We start from the raw sequence: 20,924 nt of genomic DNA on the forward strand, positions 1-20,924 counted from the left end.
GTAGTACTAGATGATTGGAAGGAGGTGAGTGATGTTTCTCTGTTCAAGAAAGGTAATAGGGAAATCCTGGGAATTACAGACCAGTCAGTCTTATGACTGTGGTAAGCAATGTAGTGGAAAGGATTCTGAGAGATAGGATTTATGACTATTTGGAAAAAAACATAGTTTGATTAAAGATAATCAGCATGACTTTGTGAGGGGCAGTCCATGCCTCACAAGTCTTATTGAGTTCTTTGAGGATGTGATGACACAAGTTGATGATGGTCGAGCAGTGGATGTGGTGTATATGGATTTCAGTAAGGCATTTGATAAGGTTCCTCTTGGTAGGCCCATTGAGAAAATTAGGAAGTATGAGATACAAGGAAATGTGGCTGGATACAGAAGTGGCTGGCCAAAAGAAGACAGCGAGTGGTAGTGGATGGAAAGTATTCCGTCTGGAGGTTGATGACCATAGGACCTGTTCTTGGGCCTCTGCTCTTTGTAGTTTTTATAAATGACTTGGATGAAGAAGTGGTAGGGTGTAATCATGAGTTTGCCAATGACACAGAGGTTGGTGGTTTTGTAAATAATATTGAGGACTGTTGTAGGCTTTCGGCTTTTGCCTGAAATGTCAATTCTCTTGCTCCTTCAATGCTGCCTAACCTGCTATGCTCTTCCAGCACCACACTCTCGACTCTAATCTCCAGGATCTGCAGTCCTCACTTTCATCTACACAAGACATTGACAGGATGCAGAGCTGGGCTGAGAATTGGCAGATGCAGTTCAACCTCGATAAATGTGATGGGATTCATTTTGGAAGGTCAACTTTGAATGCTGAATACAGGGTTAAAGACAGGATTCTTGACAGTGTGGAATATCAGCAAGATATTGGGGCCACGTACATAGAACACTCAAAGTTACAAACTAAGATGATAGGGTTGTTAAGAAGGCGTATGGTGTTTTAGCTTTCATTAACAGGGGGATTGAGTTGAAGAGATGTGAGGTTTTGCTGCCGCTCTATAAAACCCAGGTTAGACTACAGTTGGAATATTGTGTCCAGTTCTGGTCGCCTCATTATCGGAAGGATATAGATGCTTTACAGAGGGTGCAGAGGAGATTTACCAGGATGCTGTCTAGATTGGAGGGCTTGTCTTATGAAGAGAGGTTGAGTGAGCTAGGGCTTTTCACACTGGAGAGAAACAGGGAGAGAGGTGACTGGATAGAGGTGTACAAGGTAATGAGAGGCATAGATAGAGTAGATAACCAGAGACTTTTCCCCAGGGCAGAAATGGCTGTCATGAGGGGTCATAATTTTAAGTTGATTGGAGGAAGGTATTGGGGAGATGTCAGAGGTAGATTCTTTACACAGAGAGTGATAGGTGCGTGGTTTGTACTGCCAGCGGTGATAGTAATGTCAGAGACAGTTGGGACATTTAAGCAACTGCTAGACAAGCACATGGAGTGTGATAAATTGAAGGCAGTGTAGGTTAGGTTGATTTTATATTTAGATAAATGCTCAGCACAACATCGTGGGCCGAAGAGCCTGTACTGTACTGTTCTATGTTGTATGTTCTATATGTTCATTAAGATATGTTACTCAATCCAAAAGAGTTATGCTGAGCCCATTTTCTTAAATAGGCTTTGCTAGAAGTAGTCAACGACTTGTTTGAAGAGCAAACAGATTTGGAAAAAATTGTGAGGAAAATAATGCACCGAGCTCAGACGTTGCTGAAGTGTGAACGTTGTTCTGTTCTGCTCCTTGAAGACATTGAGTCTCCGGTAAGTTAGCTCCTACATACACACAAAGAGAACCAACAGAACAAAATTCAATAGAAATACTTCCAAGTTGTCAGGCCATTGCAACTAAAATTTACTTGAGAAGTGGAAGAAACTGAATCTAATGATTTAATTATTTATTTGCTTGATTTGCAAAAGAGTTATCCTCTGGGATTAATTTTTAAAAGGTTTTTCATTCTTTCTCTATGATTTTTCTAACATGATCGATAAGGAGTTAATTTTAGAATTGTTACTAGTTTGAAGAATCTCAGTTAGTGATTGTTTAAGGATGCTTACATGTAAACCTCAGTGATCCATTAATGAGTTAATTTGTTTTGTTTCCTCTTCTGCTGCAACAGTTTTACAAGTCTATCGTTTTCACACGTTTCACCTTCTGTCTCAGTGATTTTTAAAGGAAATTTTTAAATTAAACGAATCCTAATAGAATAAGACTATAAGAAATTGGAATAATTGTAGTCTGTTCAGCCCCTTGAGCCTGCTCAACCATTCAATAACATCATGGCTGATCCAGCACTCCTCATTTACATTTTCATTCCCTTTTCCTATAAGCCTGGATTCCCTGACTGATCAAGAGTCTATCAAACATACGCAAGGACTCTGCCTCCACAGCTTTGTGTGGCAAGGAGTGCCTAAAACTGTCAACCGTCTGAGAGAAGAAAATCCTCCTCATCTCAGTCTTAAAATCTGACTCACCCATGAAGAGAAACATCCTCTCAGTATTCATCCTGACAAGTCCCTTAATAATCCTATACATTTAAATGAAATTACCTCTCATTGGTTTAAACCCCAATGAGTAGAATTCCAACCTATTTTAGCCTTTGGTGATAAGGCAATCCCCACAGTGTGGAAACAGGCCATTCGGCCCAACAAGTCCGCACTGACCCTCCAAAGATCATCCCACTTACACCCATCCCCCTACAATCCTGCATTTCCCATGATAAACCTGCACACCTCTGAACATCATGAGCAATTCTGCATGGCCAATTCACCAAGCCTGCTCATCGTTGGTCTGCTGGGGGAAACCAGAGTACCCAGCAGAAACCCACACAGACAATGTGCAAACTCCACATGGACAGTCACCCAAGGATGGAATTAAACCTGGGTTCCTGGCACTGTGAGGAAGCATGCCACCCAGGCATTATCCTTATGAACTTCTTATGAGCTGCCTTCAATGAAATGGTATCTTTTCTTAATTAAGGGACTAAAACTGCTCACAGTACTCCAGATGTGGTCTTACCAGCACCTTTCCTGAAGAAGGGCTTATGCCCGAAACGTCGATTCTCCTGTTCCCTGGATGCTGCCTGACCTGCTGCGCTTTTCCAGCAACACATTTCCAGCTCTGATCTCCAGCATCTGCAGACCTCACTTTCTCCTTACCAGCACCTTTTACAGTTGCAGTTAGACCTCCCTGCTGGGACTTCAACTTCCTTGAAACAAGGGTCAACATTCATTAGCCTTCCTGATTAACTTCTGCTCCTGTGTGCTAGCTTTTTATGTTTCATACACAAGTCCCTTTGAGTTGCAGCTTTCTGCAGTTTTTACCATTTAAATAATATTGTATTCTTTTGTTCTCCTTTCCAAAATGAAGAGCTCTACATTTTCCCACATTATGCTTCAATTGTCAACTTTTCGCCCGCTTTACTTAAGCTATCAATATCCTTTCGTAAACTGTATCCCTCTCGCAATCTGCCTTCCTACCTATTTTTTGTGTTGTCTACAAACTTAGTTACAGTACACTCACTTCCTTTGTCTAAGTAATTAATATCTATTTAAACAGTTGTATTGTAAACTGGTCATCGGTCACCAACCTGATAAAGATTAATCAAGACTGTCAGAGGTGGATTGACATGTTCTCTGAATTCATTCAATTTCTAAGAATGGAATAAAGGCCTTTTTCTGCTGCATATTATGACACACATTTTCTCTTCATATTTTGTGGCAGGTGGTAAAGTTTACAAAATCGTTTGAACTCCTGTCTCCCAAGTGTAGTGCAGATGCTGAAAGCAGGTAAGTTTCTTGTTATATTTAATAAGAGTTCAGTAGGGTCTAAGGTACCCAATTATATGCAAATGGAAAGTATTCTAATCCACATTACAGGGCCTGGGGCAAGAGATTACATCAAGGCCTAATAACCAGGCCTCAGGGCTATGGGAACCCACGTGTTCAGATTGGGATGGGGTTGCTGGGGTCGGGATCAGAACTGGGGGCATAGGGCTTGGGAAAAGGGCATCTCTACTACCTGTGGTGTCTGTGCTTGGCCCTATTACTCTCTATACAGTTTGGAAGATTGTGGACCCAGTGGGTATGAATTTGGAAAATTTAAATTCATTGCGTAGAGAATGAAAGATGTATAAGTAAACATTGTAAAACTTGAATTAAACAGGAATTACATTGTACATTATAAACTACAGAAAAAAAAGTTGAACGTAAATATGCTGTAAATTACAAAATAGCATCAGGTTATTATTCAATTGGTTGTTGATATATCTTCCTTTGATTTACCCTTTTGTTTTGTTCTATCGTATTTTAAGAATTTACTTTAAGCATATCAGTGTTGGTTTTAACATTGGGAGAGAGGCTGGGTGAGCAACGAACTCTTCTGATATTGTCAGCATTAGCCCTGGATGATTTAATGTGTAGGCTTCATTTTAATATGTTTGACAGGCTGTGTCTCTGTCATGCAGAAACGATAATCCTTTGCTCTGCAACTTCAGGCAAACTTGCTGAACTTAATCAAAGCCAGAATGCGTCATTTAAAGCATGGCTATTTACCAGCAGCTCCTTCCTACCTGAAGAAAAGGAATCTACTCTGCTGTGATTTCAAAGCAGGAAAGATGCTTGGTAGTGTGGAGGTGCAGAAGGATCTTGGTGTCCATGTACATAGATCCCTGAAAGTTGCCACCCAGGTTGATATTGCTGTTAAGAAGGCATACAATTTGTTAGGTTTTACTGGTAGAGCCATGATGTCATGCTGCAATTGTACAAAACGCTATTACGGCCTCACTTGGAATATTGTGTGCAGTTCTGGTCGCCCCATTACAGGAAAGATGTGGAAGCATTGGAAAAGGTGCAGAGGAGATTTACCAGAATGCTGCCTGGTCTAGAGTGAAGGTCTTATGAGGAAAGGCTGAGGGACTTGGTCTGTTCTCAATGGGAGGAAGAAGGCTAAGAGGCGATTTAATAGAGCAAAGAGATGAAGAACACACTGGTGATGTTGGTTCAGGAATATTGCTTCCATAGCTTTGAAAATGTGTAGTGGGATCCATTATGGAGAGCTGAGCAGACAGACCAGTAATGTCTGGGATGGATGGTATCCAGCACTGCAGCATTTTATAAGTACTCAAAGGTTATGTCCTCACAGTTTGCACTGTGAGGTGATCCCATAGACCTCTGTCTCAAGATTAAGAATGCAACCACTGCAGGCTGACTTGCAATGCACAGTTTAGAGTTTAATACCTAGTACAACTAAACTGTTATTATAAACAGAGTGGGGAAAAACACTGAATATATTTTAATAAAGCAGAGAACGTTCAAATTACCTTGCACTTTCACCATTGGTGACCCACCGAGACCTTGCCTTGACAGCCAGGAATGATCCATTTACATACAGAAGTTTTAAAATTACAGTCATAACTCTGAGCAGCGAATGCACAGCTGCATTCTCACACTGTGGCTCCACTATTTCTCATCCACCTCATCTATAAAACGGATGGCAGCAAGTGAATCACTGTATAAATTGGTTCCATCAAATGGGATGTAGGTCACGCATTCCTTGGAATTTCAAATACCACTGTTCCTATATTTTTTCCATACTTCACAATGTTTCTTTAGAAGCTAAATGCAATTATAAAGTAGTGGAAATAAATTAATTGAAGTACTTTCGTAAAACAAGTACTCTCCAGGTCATGTTACCTTTAAATTTCCAGTCTGCAAATTTTCAGAATTAATAGAGTCATAGAGTTTACAGCATGGTGACCAGACATCCCAATCTGACATTGTCCCATTTGGCCCATATCCCTCTCAACTCTTCCTATTAATGTGACCATCCAGATGCTTTTTTAAAGTTGTTACTGCTCCAACACCTCTTCTGACAGCTTGTTCCACACATCCATCATCCTCTGCATGAAAAAGTTGACCCTCAAGTCTCTTTTAAATATTTCCTCTTTAACCTTAAACCTATACCCTCCAGTTTTGGACTCCCCTACTCTGGGAAAAAGACCTTGGCTATTCACCCTATCCATGCCCCTCATGATTTTATAAAAATGGATTTTAAGTGGCTCACAGCATTGATAAAACTGTGTCAGTAGATGGTTGGAAGGGGTGTAAAGTGTTACAGGACATGCTGCAGGAGCTTAGTCAACTTTGAATTAAATCGCAAGCACCAACTATCTGGAGAGAGATATTATATAAAGACCTATTCAGTTGTACAAAGTCAAAAATCACACAACACCAGGTTATAGTCCAAAAGGTTTATTTGGAAGCACTAGCTTTCGGGGCGCTGCTCCTTCATCAGATGGTTGTGGAGTATAAGATCATAAGACACAGAATTTATAGCAAGAGTTTATAGTGTCGTGTAACTGAAATTATATATTGAAAAAGAAGATTCAATATATAATTTCAGTTTCATCACACTGTAAACTTTTGCTATAAATTCTGTGTCTTATGATCTTATACTCCACAACCATCTGATGAAGGAGCAGCGCCCCGAAAGCTAGTGCTTCCAATTAAACCTGTTGGACTATAACCTGGTGTTGTGTGATTTTTGACTTTGTACACCCCAGCCCAACACCAGCATCTCCAAACCATGTTCAGTTGTGTTATTACACATCTCTGAAGCAGATGAGACTTGAACCCAGGCCCCGTGGTTCAGAGATAGGGCATACCACTGCACCATAAGAGCCCCTTACCTGGTAGGAGAGCTCAATACATTGCATCAGCTGGAACTGCAGTATTTAACTTCAAATTAGGAAAATAACTACTGTTAATAACACAATAGAGAACTATACACCCTTATTTCAGACTGACATTTTTTCTGATGTCATCAAAAATGGCACAGCCCTCAGCTGATAGTCATAATCTCCGAGGAACTATTTGAAATATTATGCACAATTACTTCCATTTTTCACCACTCCATTTCATTGTAGATAAAAACTGCACTTTACACCATTCTCAAATGTAAAGGTACCAGCTAATAATTAGAAACCAGCTGCTAAGGCAGCAAGAGTGAAGGTTCTTCTCTTTGGTAATTTCTCACTGGGATCATTGGAGGCACTGTGCTTCTAAAACTTTCTCTTTGTTCAACTCTGGCATGAAAGCACCAAGACTGCTTCCTAGTAATCATTGGAAAAATAACGAGATGCTGACTTTGTAGTAATTAAGTGAAAACTCTTGGTGTTCACTTTTAGGACTGGTTCAATGAGATTTCAAACTCATGTAACAGAAATCTGAGACCACCTGGTCTCAAAACAATCACTGGAAGAAATTCTATGCCACGTCCAACCACTATTTTCCAGCCTCGGAAACAAATGGAAGATTGGCCTTGCTATGAGCGTACTGATCAGTGATTAGATACAAATTTGTTCTACAGACTGCCTAATTGTAGCACACGGTACAAGTATGTCCTAGCTGTTCTTGAAAGCAATGCTGGTCTCCTGTCACATGTTGAAGTCCATGTCAAGATCTTCATTAATATGAGTCCCAGAATAGTATGGGTCTGGCCTAAACATATTACATTATGTTGTACTCTTTTGGAGAAAATGGAACTGTACATGGTGTACCAACTGACTTACCATGTCATGCGATCTCGACTTCTTTGTATTCAGTCTGTAGGAGCCATTAAATCATTTGTAACATGATGTAACATGGTATCATGTGGAATTTGTATGGAATGTTTTGAACTACAAGAGAGTCAGCACTGTGGAAAAGACTGCATGGATTTTTGGCTGAAAGCATGTGGAATTTCAGAACTATAAGAAAGTCAGCTCCTGAAAGAAACAGCAGGTGGTGAGGCAACGTGCAAGAGTCTTTTTAAAAAAAGTAATTGTTTTTGTCCTCACCAAGATACTAGTAATAAATACATTGGTCCCTGACAATACCAATAGGAGTGACTCCCACACAGTCCTGCTTTGCTGAATGGGATAGATTTTAAACAGGCTAACAACTTAAGACGAGACACCCATCAGGTGTTTTAAGCCATCAGCAGCAGCTATTCAAACTCAGTCAGTCACCTCATGGCCTATCACATCTGCCCAGGAGAAAGTGTGGACTGCAGATGCTGGAGATCAGAGTCATAAAGTGTAGCGCTGGAAAGACACAACTGCCTGACTGGCTGTGCTTTTCCAACACGATCACATCTGCCCACTCTACCGTTGTCACCAAGCCGCCCTGGTTCAGTGAAGATGGCAGGAGGATGTGCCAGGAGCAGCAGCAGGCAGACTTAAAAATGATGAAGCTACAATACAGAATTACTTATGTGCCATGAAACCTAGACAGTAAGCAACAGAAGAGTTATGTGATCCTACAACTAACAGATCAGATCCAAACTCTGGAGGTCAATCAGATCTGGTTTTGAATAATGGTGGACAGTACAATTGAGGAGGAGGGTCCATAAATGTCCCCATCCTTGAAAACAGGGGAGCCCAACATACCAGTGCCAAAGACATGTGGATGATCGATCTCAGCCCATTCCTGAAGTCCCCAGCATCATAGACGCCAGTTTTCAGCCAATTTGATCCATTCCCCATGATATCAAGAAATGGCTAAAGGCACTGGGTACTGTGAAGGCTATGGATCCTGACAACATTCTGGCAATGCTACTGAAGATCTGTGCTCCAGAACTAACCACACCCTGAGTTAAGCTGTTCCGGTACAATTACTGTTACACATGAAGTTTGTAATGATAACAATGATGCCACAGAAATGCAAGGCAATGACCATCTTCAACAAGACCATTTCAACCTAACATTCAGTGGCATTGCCATGAAACCTCCAGTATTAACATCCTTGGCATTACTATTGACCAGAAACTAAACTGGACCAGCTATATAAATATTGCAGCTACAAGAGAAGACAAAGGCTGTGATGAGGAATTTACCTCCTGACTCCTCAGTGCCTGATCATCACTAAAAAGCACAAGGAAGATATATGATGGAATACTGTCCACTTGCCTGGATGGCTGCAGCTCTAACAGCACTCAAGAGGCTCAACACCATCAGGAAAAAGCAGCCTGCTTAATTAGCAATCCATCTACCACTTTTAATATTCACTCCCCCTACTAGTGATGATCAGTTGCAGTAATGTGGACCATCTACAAGATGCACTGCAATTACTCACCAAGGCACTTTATATGGCACCTTCCAAACATGCAAGCTCTAGAAGGACAACAGCAGCATAAGAACTCCAGCACTTGCAAGACTCCCCATAAGCAACTCACCATTTTGACTTGGAACTATTCCTTCACTGTTGTTTGGTCAAATCCTGGAGCATCATTCCTAACCACATCGTTAGTGTACCTACACTGCACTCTCATCTAAGGCCAAGGTGGATGCAGGATCCAGCACCACATCCAATCCATGAACCCTGCCTTTGGAGTCCCAGGGATAAGCGTGTTTGATGACTGCGACATTTGTCCTGATACCAAGATCCTTGTGGAAAAGGCAGACCTACTTTCAACTCTTCTACATGGCTTCAAAACTTTGCCTATGTATAACCACCAACTCAAGGTGCTGGAGAAGTACCATCAATGCTGTTTGAGACAAGATTCTCTGCATTATCCTAACATCAGAGTCTTTGAAGGAGCCAATAGCACTACTATCGAGGCCATAATCATCTGAAGCCAACTCTGCTGGGCTGGCCATGTTCTTTGGATGCCTGAGATATGACTGTCAAAGCAAACCTTCTTTACCCAGTTCAAGGGAGGCACTTGAATAAGAAAACCAAGGAAGTGCTTCAAAGATTCCCTGAAGGTTTACCTTCAAAAATACAGCATAGATGTCAATGCTTGGGAGATGCTTTCTCAGAAGAAACCAACTTCACAGAACCTCCTGTATGAAGGGACAGAATTCTTCAAGAACATCTATCAACAAAAGGAAGTACAGAAAAGGATCCTGAGAAAAGAATGTCAGCAATCTTGAGGCCAAAGACAAGTTCCATCTCCTGCACAAAATGCTAAATGAGTGGTCAAAGATGCAGCTCTCGGATTGGGCTCATCAGCCGCACAAAGACGCATAGACCCCATGACCAAGGACATGGAATTTCCCAGATGGACAGTCATACTCATTAGAGAGTGACTACAGACAATGTCACTACATGGAGTGTAATAGCTCCATGCTTGCCATCTCCTTCTCAAGGGCAATTAGCGACTAGCTGTAAATGTGATAACCACATCCCATATCCCATGATTAAATTAACAAAAAACAAACATCCTGGACAGACCCTAGATGAAGGTTGGAGTAGGCATCCACATTCTTTTAAGATGTGAGTATCATGTCACTTTAAGTAATAATGTGACTACTGAGAGTTAGACCAGATGTATTCAATGACTACCAATGAAACTTTGAATACCAACACTGCATTCGAGATATTATGATGAGTGACAATGGCCCTCAATTCCTGATTAATGATTTCAGTGGCTTCCTAAAGATTTGGAAAACTCAATGCCATGCATCAAATCCACAATTAAATGGAATGGCTAAGATGGCAGAAAACTCGTCAAAGGGATCATAAAGAGATTGAGCAAATCTTGCGCAAGCTTTCACAAGGCAATCCTTGACTGGATAAATGCATTTACTGAAGACAGGTGAAGCTGTACAGACAAAGACAAATTTCATGCTGCACCCAAACTATTCTTCCCACGGTCAAAAATCTACGAACGTAGAAGTCAGAACAATATGAGTGGCAAACCGAGATGAAATGACAGAAAGAAAAAAAATCACTTTGATAAAACTGTCAAGTAATTGCCAGGGCTGACTTTGCAGAGCAGGTGTGAGTTTTGAATAACTGTAGGCCCATGAAACAATTTGGAACCTGTGTTGAGCAGTTACCATATTAGTGAACCTGAGTGACCAGATAGACTGCCACAAACCCAGATATATATGTACAGTTAGAGAAGATGTTCCTTCACTATAGGAAGCTGATCAGAAAGAGGTGGTTTTAATACCAGTGCAGGGTACAGAACAACCATCAGTCCCAGAGATCCGCTATTCCCCAGCAACTGAAATAGATCAACAACAACAATTAATATGGCAACAGCACTCACCACAGAAATAGTACTTTGTGAAGTAGTGCATCACCGTGGCAACAAGCAGGTGCCAAATGAACAGCCAACAACAATGCATACACATACAATTTGGATGCCTCCATGCTTTAAAGAATATATATGCAATACATATGCAGAGAATGAAGAAAATAGAACTGACTAGAGGTAACACATTGCTTTGTTACTGAATGATAATTTTATTTGTGAGCCTGTATATTGTGTAACTGAAAGGGGAATTGAAGGTAATGCTGTTGATGTGTGATACGTGGACTTCCAGAATGTGTTTGATATAGTAGCACATAACAAACTTATGAGAAAATATATCGCTCATGGAATAAGAGGGACAGTTCTGAAGAAGGGTCACTGGACTCGAAACATTAACTTTGCTTCCTCTGCACAGATACTGCCCAACGTATTGAGTTTCTCCAGTAATTTCTGTTTTTGTTAAGGTTGGAAAATGGACACAAAATCAACCGAGTGATAGAAACCGAGACTAATGATCAGTTTCAAATGGGGGAAAATTTTGTAGTGGTATTCCCCAGGGATCAATATTTGCTTTTCCTGCTATATATTACTGATCTAGATCTTGGTGTACAGGGGACAATTTCAAAGTTTGTGGATCTGATGAAATTTACAAAAATTGTAAACTGTGAGGAGAACAGCATAGAAATCAAAAGGACACAGGCAAATTAGTTATGTGGTCGGATATATGATGGATTAAGTTCAATGCAGAGAGGTGTGAGGTGGTTCAGTTTAATGGGGAGAATATAGAAAGATAATGTAAAATAAAGGGTACAGTTCTGAAGAGAGTGTAGGGACAGAGGCCGTATATATACACTAATCATTGAAGGAGGCAAGATGCATGTAAAGAGTAATTAAAAAGCATAAGATATCCTCGTTTTTTTTAATAGGAATATAGATTACAAGAGGAAAGAGGAAATGCTGAACTTATATAAGGTAGTTGTTCAACCTTAGCTGGGGTAGAACAAAGCACAAAGAACAGTACAGCACAAGAACTGGCCCTTCAGCCCACCAGCCTGCGCCAACACATGACACCTTTCTAAGCTAAAAGCCTTTTGTCTCAATGCAGTCCATATCCCTTTAATCCCTATCTATTCCTGTAACTGCTCTTAAACACTGCCAATGCATCCACCTCCAACAGCTTCTCTGCCAACACATTCCAGGCACCTACCATCCTCTTGTGCAAAAACACTTGTCTGTCACATCTACTTTAAACTTACCTCCTTTCACCTTAAACTTATGTCCCCAAATAATTGACATTTCTACCCTGCGAAAAAGACTCTAATTATCCATTCTAAGCATGCCTCTCATAAGTTTGTAAACCTCTATCAGGTTTCAGCTCCAATGTTCAAGTGAAAACAAATCAAGTTTGTCAATCTCTCCTCATAACTAATATCATTCAAACCATGCAACATCCTGGTGAATGCTTACTGTACCCTTTCCAAAGCCTCCACATCCTTCTGGTAGTGTGATAACCAGAACTGTATCCAATATTCCAAATGTGGCCTAACTAAAATTCTCTACAGTTGCAACATGACTTGCCAATTTTTATCCTCAATTCCCTGACCAAAAAAGACAAATGTGCCACATGCCTTCTTCACCACCATATCCACCTGAGTTGCCATTTTCAGGGAACTGTGGACCTGAATGCCTAGATCCCTCTGTATGTTGATGCGACTAAATATTTTGCCATTTACTGTATACTTCCCTCCTGCAATTGACCTTCCAAAATGCATCACCAGATTAAATTCCAACTGCCATTTCTCCACCCAAGTCCCAAGCCTATCTATAACTTTCTCTATGGTCTGGCTATCATCCTCACTATCTCCAGCTCCCCCAGTCTTTGTGTCATCTGCAAACTTACTAATCAAGACAATCTACATTTTCCTCCAAATTATTTATATATATATTAGAAACAACAGGGGTCCCAGCACTGATTCCCTGAGGAACACCACTGATCACCAGTCATAAATCACCCTTCCACCACTACTCTCTGTCTTCTATGACTAAGTCAGTTTTATATCCATCTTACCAGATCAAAATGGATCCCATGTAACTTTACCTTCTGTATCATGCTGCCATGAGGGAGATTGTCAAATGCCTTGTTAAAGTACATGTTGACAACATCCACCACCCTGTCATCAGCAATCATTTTTATCACTTCCTTAAAAAACTTAACCAAATTTGTGAGACAGCATCCCCCACTCAAAGCTGCCCATCGTTAATAAATCCATTAAAAAAAACAAAGAATGGTAGAAATCAGAAACAAAAACAGAAATTGCTGGAAAAACTCAGCAGGTCTGGTAGCATCTGTGGGGAGAAAGCAGAGTTAATATTTAGGTCCATATTTTTCCAAATGTGAATAAATCCTGTCCCTAAGAAGCTTCTCTAATATTTCCCATACTATTGAGGTAAGTCTCATCAGCCTTTAATTTCCTGGATTATGCATTTTGCTCAAATGAAACAAAGCAACAACATTGGGTCTTCTCCATTCTTCTGAGATCCCACTTGTGACTAAAGAGGATACAAAGGTTTTGCATGAGGCCTCAGCAATTTACTTCCTCACCTCCCTCATTATTCTCAGATTGTTCAGGTCTACGTTAATGCTTTTCAAAACACCCAATACCACTTCTTTTATTATATCGATATGCCTAGAATATCAATATATCCGGAATATCAACATTGCCCCTCCCAAGATTTACCATCCACCATGTCCTTCTTCTTTGTGAATACCACTGCACAGTATTCTTTGAGGATCTCACCCACCTCCTCCAGCTTTATCCTTGAGTGGTCCTACTCTTTTCCTTGATACCCGCTTGTTCCTTACATTCACATCAAAAGCCTTGGGATTTTCCTTAATCCTGTTTGCCAAGGACATTTCATAGATCATTTTAGCCCTCCTAACTCCTTGTTTAAGTTCTTTCCTGCTTTCTTTATATTTCTCAAGGGCTGTAGCTGACTTCAGTTTCCTAAACCTTATGTATGCTTCCTTTTTCTTTTTGACTCAGTGCACAACTTCTTTTGGTTCCTGAATCTTGCCATCTTTATCCCTCACTTTCACAGGAGCATGCTGGTCCTGAACTCTAATCAAGTGGTCTTTGAGAGATTCCACATGACAGATGTGGATTTACTTTCAAACAGCTACCACCAATCTACTTTCCCCAGTTCCTGCCTAATTTTGTTGTAGTTAGCCTTCCCAGTTCACTACATTCACCCGGGGACTACTCTTACCCTAATCCATAAGTAACTTAAAACTTACAGAATTATGGTTACTGTTCCCAAAATACTGCCTCATTGAAACTTCAATTACCTGGCCCAGCTCATTCCCCAGTACCAGGTCTAAAATGGTCCATTCCCTAGTTCAACTATTTACCTAATGCTTCAAGAATCCTTCTAGACACATTTAACAAATTCACCGCAAGTTCCCAGTACTAAGGGAGTCCCAGTCAATAAGGGGAAGTTAAAATCTCCCACAGCAACTCTGTTGTTTTTACATATTTCCATTATCTGTCCACATATCTGTTTCTCTAACTCCTGCTGTCTATTGGGAGGCCTGTAGTACAACCCCAAATTGATTGCATCTCCCTATTCCTGAGCTGTACCCATAAAGTCTTTCTGGATGAGTCCTCCTAGGTGTTATGCCTCAGTACAGCTGTGACATTCTGCCTTATTAGTAATACAACTCCCCCCACCTTTTTTACAACTCTCTCTATCTTGCCTGAAACCTGTAAATTATGGAATGTTAAGTTGTCAGTCTTGTTCCTCTCTCAACCAAGTTTCTGTAATGGCTATAACGTCATTGTTATGTGCACTAAACTAAGCTCTAAGTTCATTTGCATTACCCATCATGCTCCTCTCATTAAAATAAAATAAATGCACTTCAGACCACCAGTCCAGCTTTGATCAGTAACCTCTACCTGTGTGTCCTTTCTCTTAGCTTTACTGGCTGTAATCTCTAACTCCTCCTCAGGCATTTCACTTGCTGACCTTCTGCTCTGGTTCCCACCTCCTGCCACACCAGTGTAAACCCTCCTGAAAGACATTAGCAAACCTTCCTGTTGGGTATTGGTGCCCGTCTGTTTTAGGTGCAACGCATTCTTCTTGTACAGGTCCCACCTGCTCTGGAAGAGATCCCAATGATCCACATATCTGAAGCTCTTCCTCCTACACCAGTACACTGTGTCGAGTTCTGGGTATTATGCTATAGGAAGGATGTGAATGTCTCTGAGAGACTGCAAAAGAGATTTACAAGAATGGTTTGAAGGATGAAAAAACTTTATTTGGAGAAGAAGGCTAACAAGACATTTGATAGAAGTTTTCAAAATTACAAAGGGGCTAGATGGGGTAGATAGGGAGACACTGTTCCTGCTTAGTAAATAATCAAGAACGAGAGGTCATGGGTGTAAAGTGATTTGCCAGAGAAGCAAATATAAGATGAGAAAGAACTTTTTTGCACATAATGAATTGTTCAGGTCTGGATGGACTGCCAGAAAGTGTGCTGGAGATGTGTTCAGTGGAATCATTCAAGAGGACGTTGGATAATTATTTAAATAGATACAATGTGAAATGGTGTAGGGAAAAGGCAGGAAAATTGCACTAAGTTATAATGCTCATTTGAAGAGACAGTGCAGACATGATCAACTGAATGGCTTGCTTCTACCTGTACCACATCTGTAAATTGTAACTGCAAATGATCGTGTAAATAGTTGTTTGTTTTTCTTTTGCGAAAAGAGTGATGTTTGGAGAAATGCAATTGTACCCTTAGTCTATTGGCTTCTTACCATAGTCATGTGATCTCTCATGATGCTGTATGTGTGGTCTGTGGGTGCCATCAAACACGTATCACTTGAGACAGGCACTTACATTTGTTAGTCCATTATGAATTCTTCTTCCTCCCGTAAATTATCCGCAACGTTCCAAATTCTAAAGGAAATACCCATTCCTGCCTCTCCTTATGGTGCATTTTCAAAGCCAGCACTGAGCATAAATAATGAAGCAAACTATTGACAGTGATAAATGAAGCACAAGTTTAAGATAATCAGGTAAAGCCAATTAACACTGGAGCAAAACACAACAAACAATTTGAAAATGCAGAATATGTAAGAAAAGGTTTTGCCTGTATTGGCAGGTTAGCTCCTGTGGTCCCCATTTCCCTCTTTTTATGGGCTGAATCTTAACGATAAATGTTCATTCACTTGAATGAGCACATCTAGGCTTTACTGAAGCAAACAACTGGTGAAGATGCCCGAACCTTCAGAGACAGTTTTTTTTTAAATGATATCCTCACTGATTACCCAGGAGTTTTAGTACTCTATGAAGCCAGTGTCTGCTCAATAGAATAACCATTGTCCATGTAACCTTTTGACAAGTGGAGAAAAAAAACCTTTTATTCTGAATGTGATACCAAAAAACATGCAGGAATGTAATAAAGATATGCAGAATCCGACATCTATATGCTGTCAAATCTGCTTAGCAGACTGATAGTTCTCCATAAGGTCTTGATTCAGGCAACCTATGGAGAGTTGTCAGCACTTAAATCTCATCTTTTATTTTAATCAGAGGCACAGGAGTTACCGTGTCTCTACCTCATTATTATATATTAATTTAAAACTCTAGAGAATCCAATGAGTTAAGCATCGCACCTTCACTTCTACCTTTGGATCAAACTTGTGTCATTGTAAATATGAGGAAAATCATTGTCTTGCCCATTGTTATCTCAGTGCAATATTTCCAAGTTTGTTATTACCAAGAGTAAAAGCCATGTGATATTACCACTACCATCAACATGTATTGCAGCAAAATTAATCGATCTGTCTGTCTTTCTGTCTATGAACATACTAGTTGATATATTTTTCTAAGGTCTTGTGATGACCAGAATATTACATTATAAACATTTGTGCAATAGATTATTTTGACCCCTTTCATGAAACAATAAAAAAAGCATTCCACAAGATGATCTCCGATTAATGCAGTGTGGAAAGTTGAAATTAATTAATTCAGTAACTCTCTGACTCTTCAATTGTCCCTAGATATACAAATATGAGCAATCCAATTGGATTCCTATTTATCACCAAATTAAACTTCTCCACATTTTACTTTGGTGAGAAACGCCAAGGTCAATTCTAACCTTTCAAAGCTGACATTTGCAGTTTCAGGCAGGAGCAGTTTCAAAATAAGGTCAGTAGACTTGCAGTGGGGGCCAAACTGTCGGACAGTTTCAGATGTCATGCAAGTTGGATTCTTGGTCCAATTGGATCTTGATTGCTATTTTTAGACTGAGATTGTTAGGCAGCCCATGGCACATTTTCTGATGATAAAATGAAAGAGAATGTGGAAAGATAAATGTAAATAATTTTTATGGATCTATTCGGTTCTACAAAGGTACCACATGCCTGGGCATGTCCCCCTTGTCCTTGCTAGGCCTCCCTCACTCTGGATCACCTGCCAGCAACAGCCCAGCCATAGCCAAAAACTATAAGCTACCTTGGATGTCCCTTTAATACTTAAAGCTCTCCATTCATATTTGAATAGGGTGTGAACTCCAAATCATGGCTGCCTCTACACTGATAGTTACCTGACCACTCCACTAGCCTGTCATCTAAGTTACAATCTACCCCAGAATTCTCCTAAGTAGGGGCTATCATGGTATATACCTACTGTATAATCTTATCACATAATTTGAACATTAATGGTACCTTCCATGCTCAATATATGTACCTATCATCAACAGGCTGCAAGTGAGTCATGCATTCTAATATAATACAATTTCAATAATGTTTCTTTCATAATGAGTCTTTCTAACTTGTTGACTTGGGGTATTGTTAAATAGTAATGAGGCTGGATGATTTGTGTGGTGGATACCAATGCAGTAGTACTGGTGAAAGCAGTAAATAATTCCAATGAACAAAGTTGATGGTCTTATATTGCATTGACCTTCACACTTATAATTACATTCATAAATCTGAACTTGTCAGCTAATGTTCTTAAGAGTGTCCTTGTGCTGCACTTAGCTTAAAAGTTATTAGCGTAGAGAGAAGTTGGCCAGTGCAGAAGATAAAAACTTGTTTGTTACATTTATTATAAAACTGATTATTAGCAAAACATTCAAACTAGAATTCTTCACTGTTGTAAGATTGTCTGCTCTAATTCTTAGAAGTTCACTTGAGAAAATCGGTGAAGTGCAGATTTTAAACTGAAAATTTGCAACTCACTGAAGCATTGACTTTAGCCCATACCTCCTCCCAACCTCCACCAGTCAGGATTCATAACAATCCTGGAGGAATATCAATTTTGACTCCAGCCTCCAGCACCAGCATTGGGTGAAATTAAGTATTGATGTATACCGTTTATGGACATGAAAATCTGTCAAGTTGCTTAAATCACTGCATCAAACACTTTGTTGATCCCTTTGGTCCTTGTAGTTCTGAAACCTTCCTCAAATTAAAATCTGCCCTTAAATTGCTAGCTTCCTATTGCTGTAATAGAGAATTTAAATGATTAATGCAGCCTTGAAGAAAAAGAGATTTTAAATTTTAAATTTATAGTGTATCATTCATGACATCAGGATGTCCCAAAGTGCTTAGCAGTCAATGAAACACATTTGAAGTTTTTTCTATTCTTCTATGGGATGTGGAAATCTCTGGTAAGGCCAGCATTTATCTCCCATTCCTAGTTGCTGTAGAGCAGCAGTGAGATGCTTTTTTGAACAATTGTAGTGCAGTGGTGTAGATACATCCATGGTTCTGATAGGTAGCGAGTCCCAGAGTTGTGACCCACCAATGAAGAATGAACAGTGATATATTTCCAAGTCAGGCTGATGGCAACAGTTTTGTCATGGCAATAGGTCTCTCACCCACCATTTGGAGACCTGACAAGGAAGTCCTGTCAATTCTGAGGGAAACATGTAAAGGAATCAAATGCAATTTAGGTGCTCTAAATGGCTATCATCAGTCCTTCCCTAATACTGAGGTGCCCTGCAGTGAATGGCCCACCTGTCAAAAACTTCGAGTGAGAGTGATGAAAGCTGGCACCAGTATACCACCAGACGTTTGTCATCATTGTGGGCCCGATACTGAAGGGGGTTAATAGCAGGATGAATGTTAATGGAAAGGCAAGGAGTTGATGCAAGGACAGGAGTTGGCTTTTAACTGGCCCTTTTTCCTGATGCCAAATCCGTCAATCAGACACAAATACCTGACGCTTCCCCCCACTCCAGCCCACCTTACAAAGGCCACTCGAAAACCAAGTGGCTCCCATTTAACTCTAAACAAGCACCAAATTTCAGTGAGTTTAGGGATAATGTGTGTCAATGGACTCATTAATGGCATTTCCCTTCTGACTTAATTGGGGGAGGTTTGACCTTTGCTGAGAGACTGACCCAGAGCCTGTCCACCAATTCGGAGTCTCTGGTTGCCTTGTGACTGACCATGATGGGCTGCATTAAATTCACCTCAATGTCTGACTTGATGAGACCTTGGAAGTGTTTGAGTTCCATCTGCCTGCAGCCTCTGTCTTTCAAGGTAGTGCAAAGCACAGGGTGGATAGTGGTGTGAAAGAAGCCTCGGGGACCGCTGTGGTATGTCTTGTGGATGGTGCACAGTGCTTTCACTGTACAGATAGTTGTGGGAGGGAATGCTGACGTGATTGACAGGATGCTGATCAAGTAGGCTGTTTTCCTTTGGATGGTGTTGATCTTCTCGAATGTTGTTGAAGCTGTTTGTCTGTGGGCCTGACGAAGCAGGGCCTGGGAAAGAAGTCATAGGCCCTGTTGATTGCTCTGTTCCGAGGTACCTTATTCCACCTTCCCCCTCCTATCCTTTGGGTGCCAAGAATTGGGAAATATAGTCACATTTGTGTCCAACTACTTTCTACAGGTATGCAAAAACATTGTGTCTTTTTGCACTCTCTGTTCCATTTATAAAGCCCATCAAAAGCTCAGGTTTTACAAACACAGCTTGGTCAGAAAATTATACTCAGCTGAAAAAGTGTTGCTGGACTCGAAATGTTCATTCTGCTTGCTGTCCACAGATGCTGCATGACCTGCTGGGTTTCTCCAGTAAGTTCCGGTTTTTTTCAGATCTCCAGCATCTGCAGCTCTTTGTTGTATTAAATTACAAAATTTAATTATTTATTATGCAAGATGCTCCACTTATAGAGTCATAGAGATGTACAGTATGGAAACAGACCCTTCAGTCCAACCCGTCCATGCCGACCAGATATCCCAACCCAATCTAGTCTCACCTGCCAGCTCCCGGCCCATGTCCCTCCAAACCCTTCCTATTCATATGCCCATCCAAATGCCTCTCAAATGTTGCAATTGTACCAGTCTCCACAACTTCCTCTGGCAGCTCATTCCATACACGTACCACCCTCTGTGTGAAAACGTTGCCCATTAGGTCTCTTTTATACCTTTCCCCTCTCACCCTAAACCTATGCCCTCTAGCTCTGGACTCCCCGACCCCAGGGAAAAGTCTATGTTTTTTTTAGATTACTTACAGTGTGGAAACAGGCCCTTTGGCCCAACAAGTCCACACCGCCCCACCGAAGCGCAACCCACCCATACCCCTACATTTACCCCTTACCTAACACTACGGGCTATTTAGCATGGCCAATTCACCTAACCTGCACATCTTTGGACTGTGGGAGGAAACCGGAGCACCCAGAGGAAATCCACGCAGACACGGGGAGAATGTGCAAACTCCACACAGTCAGTCGCCAGAGGCGGGAATTGAACCCGGGTCTCTAGTGCTGTGAGGCAGCAGTGATAACCACTGTGCCACCGTGTCTATTTATCCTGACAGTATACTTATAAATTCCTTATAGAATTCACTGGGAAGTCCATCAGGACTGGGCGTCTTTCCACTCTGAAGCT

General features: G+C 40.8%; 1 protein-coding gene across 1 annotated transcript in view; it reads left to right on the plus strand.

The window, feature by feature from the left end:
* The window catches only part of LOC122551515 (dual 3',5'-cyclic-AMP and -GMP phosphodiesterase 11A-like), a 411,702-nt gene that overhangs the window by 230,083 nt on the left and 160,695 nt on the right, over positions 1 to 20,924 (plus strand). Inside the window, exons 4-5 of the mRNA XM_043693531.2 lie at positions 1,618 to 1,758; positions 3,719 to 3,783. Coding sequence (XP_043549466.1) covers positions 1,618 to 1,758; positions 3,719 to 3,783 — 206 coding nt within the window. The remainder of the gene's footprint in view (positions 1 to 1,617; positions 1,759 to 3,718; positions 3,784 to 20,924) is intronic.

Source organism: Chiloscyllium plagiosum, unplaced genomic scaffold (genome assembly GCF_037043375.1).
Source record: "Chiloscyllium plagiosum isolate Xiang-an unplaced genomic scaffold, Cpla_swu_hap1 HiC_scaffold_7, whole genome shotgun sequence".
Classification (NCBI taxonomy): domain Eukaryota; kingdom Metazoa; phylum Chordata; class Chondrichthyes; order Orectolobiformes; family Hemiscylliidae; genus Chiloscyllium; species Chiloscyllium plagiosum.